The sequence below is a fragment of the Phoxinus phoxinus genome (genome assembly GCF_949152265.1).
Source record: "Phoxinus phoxinus genome assembly, chromosome: 6".
Classification (NCBI taxonomy): Eukaryota; Metazoa; Chordata; class Actinopteri; order Cypriniformes; family Leuciscidae; genus Phoxinus; species Phoxinus phoxinus.
The window spans coordinates 13302954-13326469 of NC_136881.1; the positions used below are offsets into that span (position 1 = coordinate 13302954).

General features: G+C 38.4%; 1 protein-coding gene across 2 annotated transcripts in view; it reads right to left on the bottom strand.

The window, feature by feature from the left end:
- Positions 1-1888: 1888 nt before the first annotated feature.
- LOC306999981 (uncharacterized protein) overlaps positions 1889-23516 on the bottom strand; it is a 28139-nt gene continuing 6511 nt past the window's right edge. Inside the window, exons 2-4 of one of the 2 annotated variants that reach the window (XM_079615139.1) lie at positions 3107-3208; positions 2166-2427; positions 1889-2015 (exon numbers count right to left, since the gene is read on the bottom strand). In XM_079615139.1, the coding sequence (XP_079471265.1) occupies positions 1997-2015; positions 2166-2427; positions 3107-3208 (383 nt within the window). In that variant the 3' untranslated portion in view covers positions 1889-1996. Of the gene's footprint in view, positions 2428-3106; positions 3209-3912; positions 4118-23516 lie in introns of those variants that run through there. The other variant, XR_013797948.1, reaches the window with a different exon arrangement.

A 23516-nucleotide genomic window follows, 5' to 3' on the forward strand; every position in this document is an offset into this window, starting at 1 on the left:
ACCCTAGAAACTGCCTAAAATACCTTAGAACTCCCTAGCAACACTATAGTAACCACCCATAACACCCTAGCAACCACCCAAAACACCTTAGAACTCCCTAGCAACACCATAGCAACCACCCATAACACCCTAGCAACCACCCAAAATACCTTAGAACTCCCTAGCAACACCATAGCAACCACCCAAAATACCTCGGAACTCCCTAGCAACACCCTAGCAACCACCAAAAATACCTTAGAACTCCCTAGCAACACCCTAGCAACCACCCAAAACACCTTAGAACTCCCTAGCAACACCCTAGCAACCACCCAAAATACCTCAGAACTCCCTAGCAACCACCAAAAACACCTTATAACTCCCTAGCAACCACCCAAAACACATTAGAACTCCCTAGCAACACCCTAGCAACCACCCAAAACACCTTAGAACTCCCTAGCAACACCCTAGCAACCACCCAAAATACCTCAGAACTCCCTAGCAACCACCCAAAACACCTTAGAACTCCCTAGCAACACCCTAGCAACCACCCAAAATACCTCAGAACTCCCTAGCAACCACCCAAAACACCTTAGAACTCCCTAGCAACACCCTAGCAACCACCCAAAATACCTCAGAACTCCCTAGCAACCACCCAAAACACCTTAGAACTCCCTAGCAACACCCTAGCAACCACCCAAAATACCTTAGAACTCCCTAGCAACACCCTAGCAACCACCCAAAATACCTTAGAACTCCCTAGCAACACCCTAGCAACCACCCAAAATACCTCAGAACTCCCTAGCAACCACCCAAAACACCTTAGAACTCCCTAGCAACCACCCAAAACACCTTAGAACTCCCTAGCAACCACCCAAAATACCTCAGAACTCCCTAGCAACACCATAGCAACCATCCATAACACCCTAGCAACCACCTAAAATACCCTAGCAACCGCCTAGCAACCACTCAGAACACCTTAGCAACCCTCTAGAAACACCCTAGTAACTTTAAACTACTTCAAACTATACTTTAAACTATTTTAAACTTTAAACTACTTCAAACTTCAAATCACTTTAAACTAATTTAAACTTCAAACTAATTTAAACTTTAATCTACTTTAAACTTTTTTTAACTGTAAACTACTTTAAACTTTAAACTACTTTAAACTAATTTAAACTTCAAACTACTTTAAACTTCAAACTAATTTAAACTTCAAACTTTTTTAAACTATTTTTAACTGTAAACTACTTTAAACTTTAAACTACTTTAAAGTTTAAACTATTTTAAACTTTACACTAATTTAAACTTCAAACTACTTTAAACTTCAAACTAATTTAAACTTCAAACTTTTTTAAACTGCTTTAAACTTTACACTAATTTAAACTTCAAACTAATTTAAACTTCAAACTAATTTAAACTTTAAACTTTTTCAAACTATCTGGTCCAAACTTTCACAAGCCAACTTAAAGTTTGTTTCAACGAACTTTTTAATCTAGTTATTATTATTATTATTGTCACTAAATGAAAGGCAACTTAAAATAGTTAATGATTATAAACGTCAGTAAGAAAATGCTTCAATAAAATACATTCACGGGTATATTACATTTACATTAACCAGGTAGTGATGTAATGATGATACCATAGATGTAGTTATGGTGGACATTTACTATAGTGACCACTGTAATAAAAGGTTTAATGAAGCTAAATGTAAGACATTAAGTCCATCTAAATGTAAAGGTAACAAACTCAGAATAATGTCCATTATGTCAAGTGTCTCATTTCTGTAATATTCTTTCAGCACCAATAAGATTTCCATAAATATGGATTGTTTTCTAAAGGTTTTCCTGAACACTCTCACTATCTTCAAACACCTGCTATACACTTGCAGAAATATACATGTGTCTGTTGGATCATGAAGTCACTGCATGACTAGAACTAATGGATGGCAATGAATATGTCCTTTAGCAAAACACCTGATGCGCACTGACACTTCTTTGATGAAGGCATTAGGCAGACATCAAGCACAGTTTATGAAGCTGAAAAGAGAAAACAAAATGCTTTAACAATATGGAAAAAAGATAAATCACTATTTTCAATATTGGTTCTGCATATATCAAAGAGATCTTGAGGAGGAGTGGGACTTCACATGAAGACTTTCAGAAACTGTGACAGAGCAAAGGGTGCACCTCGCTGGACACATCCGACGCATGCCCAAACAACACCACCCAAAGACAGTGATGAAGTGGACACCACCAGGAGGATGCAGGAGACCGGGAAGACATGGAGACAGATGTTTCACGAAGACCTGAAGAATGTCAGTGTCCCATGGGAAGATGCGGAGAACTTGGCCACGGATCGAATACGTTGGAGGACACTTGTTGCCCAATGTGCCCAGCACAGGACTTGATGATGATGTTGGGAGTTTATCCATAACTGTGGGATATATTTCTGTAAAGAGTGTTGCATAATTAAATGTTAAAAGCATTTTTATGTTATACGTTCACTGATATGTGGGCATTTCTATGAATAAAAGTATGTCTTTAATAGCAAGCAATAATCATATGAACTCGTTTAAAAATAACATGATTTACATGCAAACGGGACAGTTATCAGCAGTGTAACTGATCTGATTACGACAAAATAATCGAGTATCTGATGTCATGTGACAAGTCAGATTAGCTTTTCCACTCTTGCAAACAGAGGTAGGTTATGAGGTGTGGAGAGACATCATGTATCATTGGACATTGGAACATGAACAGACAGGGACCAATTTGTAATCATTTTAATGAATACAATGCAATTAATATAAACTTTCTGACAGTGTGTGGGACATCAGACTACTTTCCAAGAAGGGGCGCAACTGATTTACAAATGTCGCGATAAATATGTACAGGAATTGAGGCAGTAGCCAATGACAGCACTAGGAGTAAAAGCTGCAGGATTATGTACGAGTATACAAATATGTACTAGTATCGTACGAATTTGACAACTTGTTAAATCTTGTGAATTATTAAGACTTTGAGACTGTTCATACTGATTGGACTTTGGGTTTTGTAAGAACAGGTTTAAGAAACAACAAATGCTTGATAAAATGTTTGATTTAGGGTTAAAACCAACACATACGTACCATTGCAAATATTTGTCTTTGCAGCGGTCCGTCTCCTCCGTTTACTTGTCCTCAAACAATAATGGGCTGACTGAGTCCGAAAGGCCCTTTTGGTCTTTTCAGCTGAAAACAGAGAAAATTAAATATCATTATGTATAATATATAGGATTATTTAAAGGGAAAAGTACTGATTTTCCTTACAAATATTGGATGTTACAATATTAAGCATTAAAAGCATGGTAGGTGTTGTGGTTAATATGCATAATTTACAACAATTATCACTTTAAAACTACCAATACTGAGGTAAAAGCATGGTAAGTTTTGTGATTGCTGTCCTTTACTACCCATCACAGTAAAACTAAGGTTACTGAGGTAAAAGCATGGTTAGTGTTGTGGTCACTGTGCATTTACAATAAGTACCACATTAAAACTACCAATAGTGTGGTAAAAGCATGGTAAGTTGTGTGATTACTGTCTTTTTACTACACTTATCACAGTAAAACTAATGTTACTGTGGTAAAAGCATGGTGTTGTTTTTACTGTGCTTCTACTACACATACAACTTTGGAACTAATTGTACAACTTAAAAACCTGATATGATTAACTGATTGAAGGTCTACTCTAGGCCTACTGTATAGCACATCACGTGACAGACAGTGTTTAATCACCATAGAAACCATTTTCATAGAAAGCAATGAAACGCAAAGCCTCCGTTGAGATGACAGATATAATGCAGTGACTGAACTTGAGCTAATCTGATTAATTTCGACACACAGAAAATACATTATATCAAACATTATTAGGACAGCGTATTTACGACTACTTACCAACATCTGGCACACGTGAACTGATGCCAAATATCGCGAGGTGTTCGGAATGAGACTTCTTCAGCGCGAATTCCTACTAATAAAATATTTTTTTAAAATATCAATAAACAGCAAAGCAATCCAGCTTCCCTGGCAATAAGAACGAAATAATATAATTAAAATAAATACATAAACCATGATAAGATCTCGTGAATAAATGTTGATTAAACAGCTTCTACTGCAGCCCGATAGGGAGATAGAATCGTGCTTTGATCACGAAAGATGCTTCCCATTGAAACACATTAGTTTTAAAAAACGTGCTGGAATTACGAAAATAACGAAATAAACGTGCCCGTGCCACGAATCAATAGATTAAATTACGTGACCATATCACGAACTGCCGTGAGACTGGGTTGGACAACACCTGTTTCTGGATTACAAGCATCAAGCATTTTAGACGTTTTAGATGGAGGTAACAAATGTATTGATTAATTCATCATTTCAAAGTAAAGATGCACAGCAAATATAAACAAATGTAATCCAACACAGTGACTAACACATGTTATCAAATCACGAGGGTGACTAATTGCATTATACTGTATTATCATACCCTTCATACATTGAAAGGCTTTACAGGGGTGTAAAATATTGGCTTTAAAAAATAAACAGAAAATTTTTCATTATTTAACACATTTTTTAAAAAGCACTATAGCTTAGCTTGCATAGCTCTTGTATTACAAAATGGTGACTCTCAAGCTCCAAAAATAGGGATGATACTAAAGATACTAAAAGATACAAAAAAATAGGGAAAATACTAGTTCAGTCTTTCTACTTCAAAATGTAACTATTACATTATGTAATTACAAAATGTAACTATTTTTTAAATGTATTAGTGAAAAAAAAAAAAAAAAAAAAATGTTTTGTCTTCTAAAGTCATAATCTACCAAAGTTTGTGTCTGTGTCCACTGTCCAGTTTGTGCATAATGCATTTATTGGCATGATGGTTCATAGGGTAAACACAACCGTTTTTGTGTGCCTACTTTTCTGTTCCAGAGAAACATACAGAATACCGGTGTGGAACGACATAAGGGTGACTAAATAAAGGTGAATTCTTCATTTCTGTGTGAACTACTCCTTTAAGATTCGGCTTTGGGTGCTTAGCCTCTTTTGTAGTGTTCACCTCAGAGTATTCTATTTGTGAAGTGATTCTCTTTTTATCTGTGCCTCTTCCTCTCTTATTCTGAGTGACAATTTGGTTGCAGCCTGGCACATATGCCTATTTCCTACACCTCACAACATAAAAAAGATCCTCAATTACTTCCATCCACTGCAATATACATTCTATTCTCTCTTCCTTTGCTTTCTCCGTATGCTTCCCTCTTCCACGATGTGAGAGTGATGTGTGTATGGAAGGGCAGATAATCGCATTTTGAGGGGGAGAGCTGCAAAGAATGCATGAGGAAAAACAGATAGACGACATACACAGACGGTGAGAGAATAGAGCGGTGGTAGAAAGAATATCGTTATCTACTTTCATATTTTTCTTTCTTCCTTGTGGGCTGCATGTTTTTTGCGCTCTGACTGAGGTAGCTGTCTTTTCACTGAGAGATGGTGGAAGGGGGAGGGAGAGAGATAGACAAAAAGTAAAAGGTCCTTTTAAAATCTCATTACAGCCCCGTTGGCCTGCAGTTTTGCAGTTTTCCATCACTAATCCTCCCAGTTTGAAATTCAAAACTCAAAGCACTGTTGGTGAAAGGATGGAAGGTGAAAAAATGAGGGATAAAGAATTAAAAAGCATAAGTGGGAGACAACGTTTTATGTGGGTGAGAGAGTGCTGAGGACGGGTGTATTTATTACACAAGAAAACAGCGCCAGAGAATAAAAGAAAGACAGACAGAAAGAAAGAGTATCATGGAGAGATTTGACTTAGTGAGAGAGGAATGGATGAGGAAGAGATTTTCTTTTCATCAGATGGGTCTGTGCTAGTCGAGAAGAAGCTTTGCTGGATTTGCTTTTGTGTGTGTCTGTCATTGTATCCTCCATTAGTCGCTCTGCAGTCACACGCAGAATGTCACAGTCATGGAAATCCATGTCCTCCTGAGCAATTCTTTAAGTAAAAAAAAAAAAAACTAAACCAGAAGAATTACCGAACCAATGAAATATAAAATATTCAGAAAGTTATAAAAGATAATTTAGGGGAGATTGAGGAATGTTCAATGTCATCTGTTTTTGCCATTTTTAAGGAGGTACAATTGTTAATCAAGGCCTCAGCTTTAATTAGGACAAAGATGAGGATGAGGAGAAAGAGAGCAACATTTTTAAATATTCATGATATGACCCCTCAAGTTTTGATTGAACAGTTTTGCTGTTACCATAATACTGATGAGTTTTAACAGTCGCCGTGATTGCAACCTCTGAACTTAAATTAAAGTATTTCAATTTCGCTAGTCAGATCAAGTGAATTGGCAGCTGCCAATTCACTTTTGCCTGCTAACACATGCCCTTTCTGCCATATCTCTTTTTAAAGTTATATCTCCATCCTTGACTATAATGTTGTCTCCGCTTGGAATGCTTTGATGATTGTCATTTGATTGACATGCAGACTTGCGTTGAAGTGACGACACGGCTGTGCAACAGCGTTGAGTCTTCTCATTTCAAATCGCATCAAGTCAATACGGTACAAGGAAAATCCTAAAGGTGAATGGACCTATTTGTTTTTTTAATAGCTTTTGAAATCATCTTAGTATCACGGCTTGTGAAATACAATGCAACATTCTGTATCTTTCAGAAGCTCTGCTGATACAATTCACGGCATTAGATTTAAAGAAAGAACAAGCCATCAAAGTTAGAGGAAGTTCAGACTCATCTAAAATACACGAATTCTGTCTCCAGAGAGTGAAGAAGAGGTGTTCGCTGAAAATGAGACCACTTACAGCTTCTTCTTTTTTTCAGCAGAATATCCGGTTGAAAACTACTGTGGGGTCATAAGCTTATAAGCATAAAGTAACAGTGATTGTTTTGGCTTTACAGCAGCTCTAGAATAAAGTTATTGCCCAGCTAAAGTTAGTTTGATTGATTCACTTCCTCGCAATGATCATTAGTTAATAACTTAGGGTCCGCTAACACGACACCGTTCTAACAGAAAACCCTCAATGCGATCTGGCCGCTCATTTGCACAAAACAGTGCCTGGTGGCTCGAGAACGCAAACCATGAAATAGGTTCCAAGGTTCGAACCCTTGAAAAATTTATAATACAGAATTTTTTTATCGCTTTCGCATGGCCACGTGAACCGGAATTATCCCAACAACGTTTTATCTGTACAGAGGTAAAGGGAAGGGAGGGAGACCTTCACAGGGGAGAGACTAGTTGACACTTCAGGACTGCATTGTCATCGTGTCCAGACCCAGGTCCTTCGCCAGTTGATTATTATATTATAGGTATTATCAACTGGCCAGAATTTTGAGATCGCAATAGACGTGAAGGACTATAATGCGTTTTTTGCGGTTTTACAGATACTAGACACGTGACTTTCAAATGAAAGATTGGTATCAAAGAGCACACCCAGGTTCCTAACCGACAACGAGGACTTGACAGAGCAGCCATCAAGTTTTAGACAGTATACGTGAGGAAGATTTTGTCCAATAATTAGAATCTCTGGGGTTTTATTTTTTTCAGAATTAAGTAGTAGGAAATTGCTAGTCATCCATTTTTTTATATCAGCTATGCATTCCGTTTTTTTTTTGTGAATTGGTAAGTTTTGTCAGGGCGTGAAGAAATATAGAGCGGAGTATCATCAGCATAACAGTGAAAACTAATGCCATGTTTCTTAATGATATATCCTAAGGGTAGCATGTACAGAGTGAACAGCAACAGTCCTAGTACTGAGCCTTGAGGTACACCATACTGAACTTCTGATTGATGAGACCAGGAGCGGCGTTTGCGTATGGCAGAGTATGGAAAATCAGCTGATGATGATGCTCGTTAAAGATTTTAGGAGGGCTTTTTAACCCCCTAAATTTCCACTCAGCACCCCCCCCCCCCCCCCCCCCCAAAAAAAATGTCATGATCGCTCAGTCACCTTTAAAAGTCATATGAAACCGGCTCCTCCCAGGACTATCTCCGCAGCGTCAGCGCCAGAACTAAAGCAGATGACAACCAACGTGCATGCATTTATTGATAGATCGTTGATATATATTCTGTGTAGTACTTTTGTTTGTCATAAATGCAGTTTACATTATATGGTGCTGGAGCAATTCAACACGGTTTCCCACTGTAAAATCTGGGCTTATTAATTTATTTATGAAATTCCTTTCATCTAAACGACATGAGACTTTGTGACTTTTCCTACTATTGCTATACTTCATACTTCAGTGCAATAAAGTTGCTAAAAAATTGTTATAATATAAAAGTTTTTTGCACTGTTAGTGGATGAAACCAAAGATCTCTCAAAAAAGGAGCAGCTTGCAGTTCTTTTGCGGTACGTACACTCTGGTGTAATAAAAGAGCGTGCTCTAGGAGCATATGCAAGACCTCTCTGCAGATTCACTTTATACGTTTATTGTTGACACGCTAACTGAGTTTGGTATAGACATGCAATTTTGCATTGGACAATGTTACGATGGTGCCAGTGTTATGCGGGGATCAGTCAATGGAGTTCAGTCTAAGATTAAGGAGAATTAAGAAGAATTAAGTGCTTCATGCAGCTTATACTCATTGCTATGCCCACAGATTGAATTTAGTTCTTGTGAACACTAGGAATATTCCCGAACTGTCAGACTTTTTTGATGTGCTGCAAACATTATACACTTTCATCGCAAATGGTAACACAAGGCATGGAATGTTCATTGAAGCGCAAAAGCACCTTGGACAAAAAGTGCTACAGCTGGAACGGACATGCATAACTCGGTGGCTGTATTGGTACAGAGCGGTACAAAAACTAGTAATGCGCTATGAGGCAGTTATGACTGTTTTGGATACAACTGCTGCAGCCCTCAAGGATGGGTCAGTCATGGCTGCTGGACTTAAGGCAAAATTGAGTCATACATTTTTATTGTCAATCTTCACATTGTTGAAAAGGTATTGGCTATCACATTTGGTCTGTCTGAATAGCTGCAGCAGTCATGCCTTGTTGTCCTTAAAGCAGTGGCTCTGATCAGAAGCACCAAAGAGCACCTTCACATCATCAGATCCGAAAATGAATGGGAGGCTGTGTTGGAAAAAGCAAAAAGCTTTGCTGTCACACTAGACATTTCACCTGAGTATGCAGCCAGACCTGCAAGACTACAGAAAGTGTCATCACTTTTGAGTGGGCATCTCATTGAGTCAACCACTGGATCCAGAGAGACCATGGGAGCAGACAGTTGCCGCGTTTCCATTACAGATTTGCACAAAACTTTTGCGATTTTTTCAAAATATCGATAAAAAATTTGCAATTGATCGATGTTATGCGACTAAAACATAATTTTTTTCTCTCGCGATAAGTCCTTTAAAAAATCATGGCAACGAACGTTGGTAGGTTTAAATCATAGACCGTATATAAGATGGACACAGCGACCCCATAGAATTCAACGGAGAAAAGTGAAGCCCATTTGAAGCACTCACTTCCTGATCGCCAGGCGTACTGCGCAGGCTCAAACTGAGCTTGGTGACGTGAGCAACGTGTCTGACAGTTTTCAGTCTTCTAGTAGATGTGCCGAGAGAAATCTGAATCATTCCCTTCCGAATCTCTCAGAGACGGAGAGCATGAGCATTAGCTGTTCATGAGCTAGCAGCAGGAGCAACTTTATCACTCTCTATGGGCTTCTCCCTTGACTTTTTTCGGACTTTATGGGCCCTATCTTGCACCCAGCGCAATTGACTTTGAACACCGACGCAAATATCATTCCTATTTTGCACCCGCGCACAGCGGACTTTTCCCTCCACAGACGCACGTCGGTAAATTAGGAAATGAACTTGTGCTCGCGGGGGGCGGTTCAGCGCAAAGAGGAGGCGTGTTCCGGCGCAAAACTCCCCTGGTGCTATTTTCCAGTTTTAGAAAGCAATTGCGCCATTGACCAGGAAAAAAAAACAGTCTAAAGACAGTGGCGTGTTGCGCGTTGGTGATATGGTATTTTAAGGGCGCGTGCTTGGCCATAATGTAGCGTGTTAACGCGCATCCACTTTGATTCTCTAATAATTATAAACCGACGCAGCAGTTTTCATTTTTGCAAATCATACATTATTACAAGGAAAAATATTAACACACGAGGGCAATCATTGTTGTGCCCGTGAAGACGTGAAAAAGATCTATCTAGATTTTTTTTTTAAATCTAGATTAGGCTACACATTTACCCAAATGATACGCCTGTTTAACTGAAGCTAATTTGGGTGGGTTTCTCCCATCATCCCCAATGTCACTTCTCTGTGTTTTACGGCCCTGACGAGAACGTCGGTCTCCTCGGCTGTGAACTGCTCCTGGTGTGCCCCGGCAAATCCGCCGTTATAATAGCAATCCGCCGTGGAACAAGCGCGCCGGCTCTTAAAGGGAATGTGAGAGGACGCTCTGATTGGTTTATTTCACGTTACGCCCAAACCACACCTATGAATAATGAAGCTACTTCAGACCAACCCCTTTTAGATTTGCGCCAGGCGCAAGAGGCATTTATCCCGCCGGGAAAATAGCAACAGCGCCGGGAACCGCCCACAAAGTTACTTGCGCTTTGCGCTTTGCGCTTTGCCACTTGCGTTTCAGATCGTTAAAATAGGGCCCAATGCCTCCATGTCCCCCCGATTGTTTGCGAGCTTCTCCGCCGGTCTATACGGTAATTTCTCTACAGTGCGACAGAGAGTCGCGTGGTAATGACGCAATCGTTAGCCTATTTTTACAAAAACGGCTTCTACGAGGTCATAGTTGGGAAAGCAATTATGTTGGCCTAACATGTTTTTTTTTATGTTGTTTCAAGTCATTCACATTAAAAATTTTGACTCAAAAGATCCTTTAAACTGTAGAATATGTAGTTGCTTTTTACAGTGACATTGCATAAAATTAGTTTTAACTTCGAGCCCAACTTTTGTGTTGGTAAACTTCTAGGCCAGGTATTACTGGAACAAGCTCTTCCAATCAATAGCGGATTCAGCTAAGCCTTGAGAGCACAGGCTGTATATATTTTTAGCAACAGCCCCTTCACATTGTTTCATTGCCTGTTATTTGACTTGTTGCTTGGTCCTCACAAAAAAATTAGACTGCATCAAATATTTAGAGGACTCCACATGAACATATCTATTTTTATCCAACAAAACCACCTCCCAGAGCAGACAGCTTAACAGAGTAGTTAGGGCACTTTCTAAAAACAGCATGCACGTTTTCAGGCAATGAGGACTCTGAGAGCAGGAAGGCTTTTAAACAGAGAAGCTGGGGCTTCAAAGTCTCTTCACTCCACCATCTCTCTCCCAAAGCTGTCGCTAGCACGGACACTTCATATTAGCGTCAGTACCCACGGGACTCAGCGCGAGAAACCCTGACTGACTTCTTTACTATGGGCGACAAGCCGCTGAGACCCAAAGGGACTGAGCTGTCCTGGCTTTCCCTCGCTCCTACCTCTCTTATTTTTATTCCTTCACTTAAAGTTGAACTTCTAAGTAGCTATCATTATTGTTTATGCTGCTGAAAATTGTAGTCATAGATTAGACTCTGTACAGTCAGTGAGACCTTGAGACATCCTAGGTATCTTCAAGAAGTTCTGAGGAGACAGTTTCATTTCAGTTCTACTCAAAAAAGGGGAGCGTAAAATGTGCATAATTACAAAAAATATGTATCATGTACACCAGGTCATCTTATTTAGAATGTACGGCTCAGCAATTATGAATTTTCCAAAAGGAACTTATAAATTATGGATATGAGATTAAAGGCTTATTAAGGAGGCAGTGAAGCTGTATTCCCTCACATTTTGCACACTGAACACATACAAGTCTAAAGCTAAAATATGTTTTATCCACTTTACTTCTCGTACTTCTCATCCAAACCATGCTCATTGGAAATGTTTTAATTTCTACAAAATGACAATGCTTCTTGGACGTTTTGCGACAGTTTAAAGTGAAATGTCCATTGAGTGTTGCTAAAAGCGCATTCAGTTTTATTCGGAACAGCTTAAATGTGAAACTGGGAATGTTTTACATTGGCTGTTGTACATATACCAGCAGTATAGAAAATAAAATGTCCGGGTATTGGCACTAAAAGGTTAATGTCGCAAGTGTACCAAGCAAGTGTACATTGGAAAAGTCATACATACAGTATGGACCTGGTTATGTGATGCAAATGCCTAAATGTATTAGCTTACAAATCAAGAGTTTTAATAATAATAATAATAATACATTTTGTTTGTATTGCGCTTTTCTTAAACCCAAAGCGCTACAGTAAAATAGACAAATCAGCAAAAGCAATACAATAATTAAAAAACATAAATGTGTCTTAATCAACTTTTGAAAGTTTTCCAACGTTGGTGCATTTCTGAGGCTAAGAGGAAGCACATTCAATAGCTGCGGGGCTTTGTATGAAAATGCTCGTTCCCCCATAGTCTTGAGCTTACATGAAGGCTGATGTAGCAGAAGAGAATTTGTTACCGGAGAGAATGTGATGGAGTATAGGGGCTAATGAGTTTACAAAGATACTCTGGAGCAGTCCCATGTAGTGCCTTGTAGGTTAAAATAAGAATTTTAAAATCAATTCTCGCATTTATGGGAAGCCAGTGCAACTGTGAAAGCACCGGTGTAATGTGTTCATGAGGAGAAGTACGAGTGAGCACACGGGCGGCAGAATTTTTAATATACTGTAGCCTGCTCAGAGATTTAGCTGGAAGGCCAGAGAACAAGGCATTACAATAATCTAACTTAGTGTGTCTGCAAGAGAGAAAAGGTCGAAGTCGAGCAACGTTTCTCAGATGGTAAAAAGCAGTTTTAGAGATGTTTATTTATATGTGCTTCAAACGTTAGCTGTGGATCAAAAATGACTCCAAGATTCCGCACATGTGAAGTGGGAATTACCATGCTAGAGTCAACAATCAAACTAATCTGCTCTGCCGAGTAGCCGCCACTGTACCAATCTGCATCAATTCAGTTTTGGAGCCATTCTGCTTCAGGAAGTTATTCTGCATCCATACACTGATCTCTGCTAGACAACTACGTAAGGCTATTAATGGGCAGTGAACATCAGGACTAGTGGTATTGTAAATCTGTGTATCATCGGCGTAGCAGTGCTGTCCAAGACCGTATTTCCTGATGATCTGCCCAAGTGGAAGCATGTAAATGTTAAATAAAATTGGACCCAACACTGAACCCTGAGGTTCACTGAACCATTTTGATGTCATAACACAGTATTGTACAAAAAATTGTGCAAAAATAAGTCTTTATGAATCAATAATCTGTCCCCATAATCATAATTTATGTGAAATGGAATTTTATGTGAAATGGAATGGTCATTCCAGCTGAAAACTGCAGTGAACTGTACAGTTTTGCAAAAATATTTAGGCAGATTCATGTTTTCCCATTGCGCCTAGATTTATCTTATCTGTAGAATAGCATCATTTAAATGACCAGTAAGGCTAGCAAAGTTATTATTATCCACTATTGATAATACTCTAAACAGTACTATTTATGCATCTGATAAAAGCACCCCAATTTCAAACAACAAAGACAGATAACAGACAGAGCCTTTTAAGCAAAACATTATGGAGATGTGACCAAGCGGTTCACATACACGCATGTTGACACGACAGATTGAGTCATGACATTCACGTTCATGTGACATTCATCATGTGACATTTCCAGATCCTGTTCCTCTTCTGCCTATCATTTCTTATCATCGCTATATTGTTTCTATAAATAAAAGGGAAGAAAATACCAAAAATAATTTGATTTAAAGGGGTCATGACATGAGAAACCAAATTTGCCTTGATCTTTTGGTATATAAGAGGTCTTTGTACCATTAAAACATCCTGCAAGTTTCATAGCTTAAGACGTCCTCCCCATTATAAACGAATCATTTATTTAATCAAGCTCTAAATACCGCTCGTTCTGGATCCATGGTAAGAAGTGACGTCACGGTACGAAGTGACGTACCCGCGTTTGCATACGACCGCCTCCGGCACAAGACAACTACGCTTAAAGCGCAAGACAACTACGCTCATTTCGTATCATTGTCACGACCGCGCCCGCGCGCCTCACAAGTGTTCAGTCGACGGACAGCGAGTGGGTCTGTGTACAGGGAAATGACGATGCCACGCAGATGTGCTGTTCCTGGCTGTGGACAAACAACATCTTTGAATACGTTGCGAAAGATCCAGTCGTCAGGGAAAAATGGATGCACTTTATTTGTTTGCCGACGTCCCAGTCCATTTGAAGGATGACTGAAAGACTCAAAGATAAGTCCGTGCCGACTATTCTGGGCTCAACAACGACGACGCAAACTGTTAGTAATGTATTTAAAACTTTAAACTACTTTTTAAATACGCTGATCCGCAAATGTTCTGGCTGGGGGCGTTAATAATTGATGCATAGGCACTGACGTTAGCCAATCATAACAGTGGGCGTTAACACTGAACTCTTAAAGGGGAAACACCCCCAAAACAGACTGTTTGAATCAGAGGATGAGAAACAGGGTGGGAAAATGTCATAAATCACTACATTTTAAAAGTTTTTTGTAAAAAAAACTATAGTAATACTATAATTGCACCTAAGGGAACATAATAATAAAATAAAAAAAAACATGTCATGACCCCTTTAAGTTACAACTTGGCTAAAGTTACTGAGTAAAAGTGAAACAAAACCACCACAGCACTTCCCTAAGCATCTGTTTGTCCAAAATTGCCCTGATTTACAGTATGAAGTCATTGCATACAATTACAAAAGATTTATTAAGAGGTAAATTAGTAGGCATAAATTTGATAAAGATTGTAAAAAAAAAGATTTGTAAAAAAATATATATACTAGTTTCTTGTTGAAAACAAATTTAGATCAATGATATGTCACTTTCTACAGTACTATTTCAGACAGACACTGAAAAGGATATATTGAGCAGTTATCACATTCAACACTTCTTCTAGTTCAGCAGTCAGTGATCATGTTGGCAAACTGGCACATGCCCACAGCAGCAAGTGCTAAACGCTTAGTCTGAGTTTACAATCTAACCATAGAGGACACTGCACTGAAACATCATTGCAGACTGGGCCGCTCCGTTGGTTTTGATGTGTGAGAGGGAATGTGTGCTGCTGACATCATATGAATGTCCTCTCGTCCGGTACCAAATATGTCAGCCAGCCAATGAAGCCTACCAACAACAGACAACATGTCAGGTCTTATTCTTAGATTGTGCCTCTGGTGTTCTTGGTCTGTATAGCTCACACAGAGTTTCTCTCAATCTCTACAGACACACACAAACACACACACACACACTCTGTCTGACGGTCTACTCATCCTTATCCAGCTTTTTGCTTTTCTCTTTTGCCATTTTCATTTCTTAATCATTTTCTCTACCTGCTACTCATTATTTCTCTTGACCTGTTTTTCACTCTTCTGTTCTTTCTCTCATGTTCTGTCTCTCTCGAAACTCCCTCAATCTTCCCCTGTGAGGTTTATCTTTTTAACTCGCCTCAGCAACAGCCCATCTCATTCTCCTGCTGTTGATGACTGAATCACAGGACTCTCATGCTTGACCCCATATACTGTAAGTGTTCATGTGATGTGTATCAGGCTCTAGGGGTCATATTTATTTTTAAAAAGGGGTTGAATTGTGATCAATACAGCAATGGCTGTTTAGTGTACACAATAAATAAGATCGGGATTGTGAGTCAAGGTTTATGAACAGCAGAAAAATGCAGGTTTCTACTCCTCCTTTCCATTTAAAAGCATTTTCTCCTATTATTCTATCAAACTGCAGGTAATACATTTTTTTGGAGTCTTGACAGTTCTGAAAGTACAGTGGGTTTCATACAGTAAATTCTACTCTTTTATGTCAGATGATCAAGGACATTTTTATTCTCCATGAAGGGTTGATCCAAAATGAAAAATATTTCACCATAACCTTTTGTGTTTTGCATATATTTGCAGATACTGCTCTTTTTGTAGTAGACCATGAACAGCTGCTGTCAAGCTAAAAAAAAAAAAAAAAACTATTATCACATTGACAAAAAAAAAAAGAGCACAAGGCAAGAGCGCTCTGGGGAATCAGTTAGATTGGACTGCAGCAAAATATAAGCTTTTCATAGATAAAAAGAGAGGCTTAGCAGAAGACGGATCCGGGATTCTAGATCAATAACACTGAAAGATCTACCACCCAAGGAGGATATAATCTAAGCCAAGGACAGATGGTAAACCACACGTAGAAGACATGAGAGTCTTCTGCAGAAGTGAAGGAGTCTATGGATTTACATTAGTAACTCTGACAGATGGACAAGGCCAGTAGCTTGAGTGCAGAAAAGAGTTTGCAAAGAATTCTAGCTGAGCACAGAGCTGAAATTTACATTTAATTTATTTATTTGCATTTAATTAGTATTAGATTCATTATTTAAAAATATACATAATTTATTTCCATCTTTTTGAAGTCAAAGACCTATATATATATATATATATATATATATATATATATATATATATATATATATATATATATATATATATATATATATATATATATATATATATATTATCCTAAAATAAATAGTCTATATATGTTTTATTATAAAGAAAAATATAGAGAAAGATAAACATGTTTAATGTGATATTATAAACTCAAGCAAATAATATTTGATTCTGAAATTAAATAATTGGCTTTATACTGCCACTTTACTAAAGCAAAATCATATTTTACTTATTTATAAATATTTTTTCTACAAAAAACAAGTCGTTACAAAGCATAATAAAACAGTCATATTATAATTGTTAAACATAATAATATTAATATTAAACATATCAAAAATTATTTGTAAAATGTTTTTATTTTTATTTCAAAGTTTTCATGGACTCCCTATAGCACATATTAGCAGATCCCCCTTTTAAAGCCCTGAAATTGTTTGAACTTTTAAGACATGTCCTCATTCAGCCATGAGAACAGCCATCCTTCTCATCGCCAACAACTGCATTTTTACCAGGAACATTTTTGAGTGTCAATGTATATTTGCCCTTTCCTATCATCATGTGCAATTATCTAATACAACACAATGCAGCAATTCTAATAAATGTGTTCATTCTTTAACCCACAAATGACCACACACTTAACTTCTGCTTATTAGCTATAATATTTTATATACGGTAAGAAACTCACCTAACAACCTTCATACTATCTTTCCCATACTTCATACTATCTTTTTTTTTTGTGGGGTGTGGTGGTGCAGATGGGCTTGGAAAAGGTATAACTGTGGAAAGTGAAGCATATGCCACATACAGCAAGGTTCAGCTGGCCCAGCTGGCCATGCGCGCGCACACACACGCACACACAAACACACACACACACACACACACACACACACACACACACACACACACAGAGAGAGAGAGAGAGAGAGAGAGAGAGAGACCTCAGCATTAGACCTGAAATCCCCCTCCGGGCATCTTATCCTTGGAAAGGGCAACAGGGCATTTGTAGAGGCTACCTGGGCCTCCTCCAAAACTGCATCAAACAATCCTGCAAGCACAATGAGAAACCTGCTTATTTACATTTTGCCTGGTATAAGCATATAATGTTTTTACAAACACATCAAGGTGAAATAAAAAAAGAATAGCCTTATAAATGTTTGGCTACGTTTCAGCAAGCTTGAACTGCTTAAAAGGTATCAAGTCATAGCAGGTGGTTTATAAGATATGCTTGCCAACTGATTCAACATCCATGGATTTTTAATGCCACTCATTTTGAATGACACTAAGGCTTTAAAGGCTTTTAAAGAGCCTGTGTCAAAGATCGCTACCAACAGGTACTTTGTTTTAATTATTTGTAACATAAGGTCAAGAGATCCATGCTGTTCATTAACAACCATGGTAGGAGGTTTGATTGATCAATCCACTGATGTCACCTAATTGCCATGGGAAGGGTCCCCTGCTCATGCTCAGTTCATGGATGGATTTGACATGGGAGAGTAAATATATTTGTTGTTGGTAAGTACTCAGTTGTTGTTGTATTATAATTTACATTCACATAAGATGAATATTTCAGTCAAATCAGTAAGGGTGGATTTCCTGCATGGGTTCAGGCTGCAAGACTGACGAATGACTAAAGAAACGTTGTCAGCAAGATGGTAGAAAACTGTACATTTCTTGTCTATTCCACTCACTGTTACTTATACCAACGACGGAAATAAGCGCAGTTACAATAGCTTAACATACGGGTAGGTTTAGTGTAATAGAGAGTGAAAATATTGCATTGCAATAGGTAGCACTTCAAAGTCAATACCAACTCAAAACTAGTTAGCACATTATTTGTAATTGAAAAGAGAGAGAGAGAGAGAGAGAGAGAGAGAGAGAGAGAGAGAGAGAGAGAGAGAGAGAGAGAGAGAGAGAGAGAGAGAGAGAGAGAGAGAGAGAGAGAGAGAGAGAGAGAGAGACCCAAGAAAGGGACCCAGTGATTAAAAGCGCCAGAGCAACAGTTACAATCTTGTTTTATCCTTTCCCTGACCATGTGACTAAAATTCAAATGTGAGACATTCAAATTGACCAATCAGATAATTACATTGTTCTAAAGGAGCGACAATTCATAGACCCCCTAAGTACACGCATCTTGGCCTACATGCCTTGATCACTATCTGCACCTTGGTGCCTTTAGGGAATCCAAATGGTCATTTGGGGAAAGAGGGGGTGGAAAACAATAAAGCAGATGTCTTTGTTCATTTAAAATATCTTGGACTTTTTTTTCAATCCTAGTATTAATCCTTGCACCCTTTGACTGAGTGTTTTTAATATGGCAGTGGAGGTCAAACCCACATCTTCTGTGATTTGTTCACCTGTCTCCTTTTAGCCTCGAGTGATCACAATCATACAGATTTGCATATTTGTTTCCGTCAATGACCTTTTTAAAAAGTTTTTTTTAATAAAGATATTACACTGTAAAATATTGTGTGTTGTTTTTAATGTAGTCTGGATCTGTTTTTATTACTACAGCAAATGATCTGTGCCTCTTTCCCTTGAGATTCTTCAAATTCATGACTTTTTATCCAACACAAACTAAAACAGAATTTGACAGATGTTAATTTGTCAAGGTGTAACGGGATCAGGATGTCTGCTAGCATGTAGTGCAGGGAAAAGAGTTGTGTGGATAACTTGTCAAAAATTGATAGGGTGAAGCCAAAGAGTTCTGAAAGGGTTACACCTGTTGGGTTTCAGCAGTAAATGGACTGCCAGCAAAAGAAGGGCGCCAAACAACCTGTGTTAACGCAAAATCTATTAACTGTCATAATGATTTCACAGCTTGAATTTTCTCTGTCTAGCGCCTTCAAATCAGACCTTTAGAGGCTGACAGAGCAGAGTTCTCCATCCTGCACCTGTTACCCATTATATTTTCTCGCTTTCTCGCTCTCGTACCTGTAGCACCTTTTCTCTACAGTCTTCTCTGAGATGTGTGGATAATTAGCTGAGTGTTTTGTGTAAAAGCTCACAGTGAGATATCATGTAGAATCATCATTTCATATTCAGACGCTGATCTTGGCAATGACATCGAAGGAGTGGCTTTAGCCATAGTGGCACATTACTAATTCACAACTCTCTTTACATGCAGTCCCTTGAGAACTCACTGAAATGTGAGAAAAAAGGTTGAGCCTCACTACTGACTAACTCCTCTCAGCAGTATTATGGCAGTATGATGATCATCCTGCTTCTGACACTGGACTGAAATTTGAGAGTGCATGCCAAAAGACTGAATGAGTGACCAAAAAAAAAAAAAACAGGTGAGACCAGAGATCAGGATCTATTTTATAATAGCATTGTTATAGCAAATATAATACAGTGTACGAAAAAAAAGGGAGTATACGCAGGGAATGGATAAAATTACCAATATGTTAAGTTTATGGTCAGTTTCTTCAATGCTATAAACACAATCCAATGCGTAATTCAAAATACAGGTAAAACACCTGTGAAAATTAAATCCAAAAATGCCTTTAACACAGTATACAGTACATTGGGCTCTATTTTTATGGACTTTTCTCAGAGTGTATAAAGATTAGTTATGTTTAATTAAACTTATAAGAAACATTTCCGTTCAACAGCAAAGAAATTGTTAACAAATGGAGATGGATATACACTCAAGCACACAGATGATGACTGTACTGACAGCATTTTAAAAAGGTACAAATATGAATGCACAGCTTTAGAAACATTACAATCTTTACAAATCCCATATTGTATTATAAATATATATTTCATGAGAAATGTCAAATTAGGTAAATATGTTGTGATGGCATTTAACAATTAATATCATTGTTTAAGTACAATTAATTCAGCTATTTTAAATCAATATTATACAGGTATGAACCTAAAAGGATTAGTAACAGAGGATTAGTTGTGCATTCATAAAATTCTTACACTTTAAATTATCAATAAATTAATAATGTATCTCAGTGCCTATGAAAATGTAGGTCTGCAAGAACCAAACATGAGTACCTGCAATTTGTTATGAGATCACATTGGTAAATCCTTTATATTTTTTACTGTCACCTTGAAGAAGTCATGTGTGATAGTTATTTCACCCCAGCTAGTTTCTAATAGGTTAAACTATTTATGTTACTGTGTGTGTGTGTGTGTGTGTGTGTGTGTGTGTGTGTGTGTGTGTGTGTGTGTGTGTGTGTGTGTGTGTGTGTGTGTGTGTGTGTGTGTGTGTGTGTGTGTGTGTGTGTGTGTGTGTGTGTGTGTGTGTGTGTGTGTTTTCCTGTTTCAACCTGAATGCACATGTGGACTTGTGTCACTGTTGGGACCCAAATTGAGGTCCCCATGAGGAAACAAGCTTATTAATCATACAGAATGATTGTTTTGTTTTTGAAAATTTTAAAATGCAGAAAGTTTTCTGTTATGGATATGTTTAGTGTAAGGCATAGGTCAAGTCTGGAAGAAGAAAATGAAGAGAAACTAAAAATGAAAATGATAAATGGTGGTTTAACTTGTTAGTTTGTTAGATGCCGCACATTATTACAGATGCAAAAAACATGTTTGTCCATTGAAATTATATTTAAAATAAAATAAAATAATTAAAAATCATTATTGTACCATCCGCCATCACCAGGCCCTGTGAGGAGGCTTTGGACATAAGCATGTTACATGAATAATATAAGCTATCGTTTCCTGCATTATTCGATATTAATGGCAACATTTGGCAACAGTATAATCAGTATATAAAACACTATGAAAATTTTTTGTTGTTTCAAAGGGGGAGTAAAAAAATAATATAAGAACCACTTTCTTTTTCACAGCCATAAACCGCAAACAGTCCAATTTGAGCAGATGAGCTTGCTTTGCCAACTGTAATCCAATTAACCTTTCATGCAAGTGCACTCCTTCCTTCAGATGCTAAAAATATATACTTGCACATGTTAATAAAAATATGACTGGACTTCGGTCTAAATAATGCATTGACTGGTTTAAGAGATTGATTATTAAAGTCATGTTCAGACTGCCAGCAAAAAAATTTTTTGGCATACCCAGATTTAATCCAGATGAGTTTTTGAAAGTACGATTCAAAACACTATGGAGGTGGTTTGAAATGCGATTCCATTCAGATTTTTTACAGATGCGTCTCATTCTGGACACCCTTGCTGCTCAAATCAGATTGCGCCAGGAAGGAGCCGGCAGTGCAAGGGCCAGGGAAGCGATGGTAGCTCTTAGAATGAATATGAAAATCTCACTCACTGGAGTTAATTTGAGAATCTCAAGACTTGGAAATGTCCTTCTGTGGAACAGACTCAGGGATTTCACTTTCTGGAGCAGACTTGGGGATTATATTCTTAAGAACAAATACAGGAAAGTTTTCTTCTTTACTTTTAGTTACTTCACAAACCCGCCTCCCCGGAATTTGCTCGGAATGAATGTTGGTGTTACAGGGCTTGAATTTCGGCTTGGGACAGTCCATATTGCACATCATTTTACAGATTTTTTGCTCACACCCAAAGTGCATACACATAAACCTGCTTATTTCACTTAAACACACAAAATAATGTTAAAATGACCACGAGTAAAGTCAGTAAATGTCAGTCAGTTATGTTTTACAATAAGTGAACGTAAACATTTGAGACTGAAAACGCATGTGTACTGGCCGAGATAAAGCTGTTCTAGGGTACATGAGCGTTGAATGGCCGCTGGTGGCCTGGAGCTTGCATCTCCGAAAACGGCTGATACTGGGGGAATATCGCACCCCTGGAAAAGGCTCTCAGCCAATCAGATTTGAGAACCAGAAAAGATAATGGGCCCTATTTTAACGATCTGAAACGCAAGTGTCAAAGTGCAAAGCGCAAGTAACTTTGTGGGCGGATCCCGGCGCTGTTGCTATTTTCCCGGCGAGATAAATGCCTCTTGCGCCTGGCGCAAATCTAAAATGTGTTGGTCTGAAGTAGCTTCATTATTCATAGGTGTGGTTTGGGCGTAACGTGAAATAAACCAATCAGAGCGTCCTCCCACATTCCCTTTAAGAGCCGGCACGCTTGTTCCATGGTGGATCGCTATTATAATGGCGGATTTGCCAGCGCACGCCAGGAGCAGTTCACAGCCGAGGAGACCGACGTTCTCGCCAGGACCGTAAAACACAGAGATGTGACATTGGGGATGATGGGAGAAACCCACCCAAATTAGCTTCGGTTAAAGAGGCGTACAATTTGGGTAAATGTGTAGCCTAATCTAGTTTTTTTTTTTTTTTATCTAGATAGATGTTTTTCACATCTTCACGGACACAACAATGATTTCCCTCGTGTGTTAATAGTTTTCCTTGTAATAATGTATGATTTGCAAAAATGAAAACTGCTGCGTCTGTTTATAATTATTAGAGAATCAAAGTGTATGTGCGTTAACACGCTACATTATGGCCAAGCACGCGCCCTTAAAATACCATATCACTAATGCGCAACGCGCCACTGTCTTTAGACTGTTTTTTTCCTGGTCAGTGGCGCAATTGCTTTCTAAAACTGGAAAATAGCACCAGGGAAGTTTTGCACCGGAACACGCCTCCTCTTTGCGCTGAACCGCCCCCGCGAGCGCAAGTTCATTCCCTAATTTACCGACGTGCGTCTGTGGAGGGGAAAGTCCGCTGTGCGCTGGTGCAAAATAGGAATGATACATGCGTCGGTGTTCAAAGTCAATTGCGCTGGGTGCAAGATAGGGCCCAATATCTTTAACGACCAAACCCATTTCAACATCTTATTCCTTTAAAAGCATACCAAAAATGAAAAGGTATTTATTGACCCATAGTTACAGACTTTTTTTTTTTTTTTTAAGCCTGAGGCCATTATATGACATTTCATTTTTTAGGTAGTATTACAGCAACATTTAAAATGTAATTATGCTCTATAAAAGATGGTTTTCCTGCCATGTTGGTGCACCTCTGAGAAGCTATACTTCAGATTGCAAAATGTCATCTTCTACTGAACATGCTCCTCACACACATCCTACCTCAATTGCACCCAACACATATGCA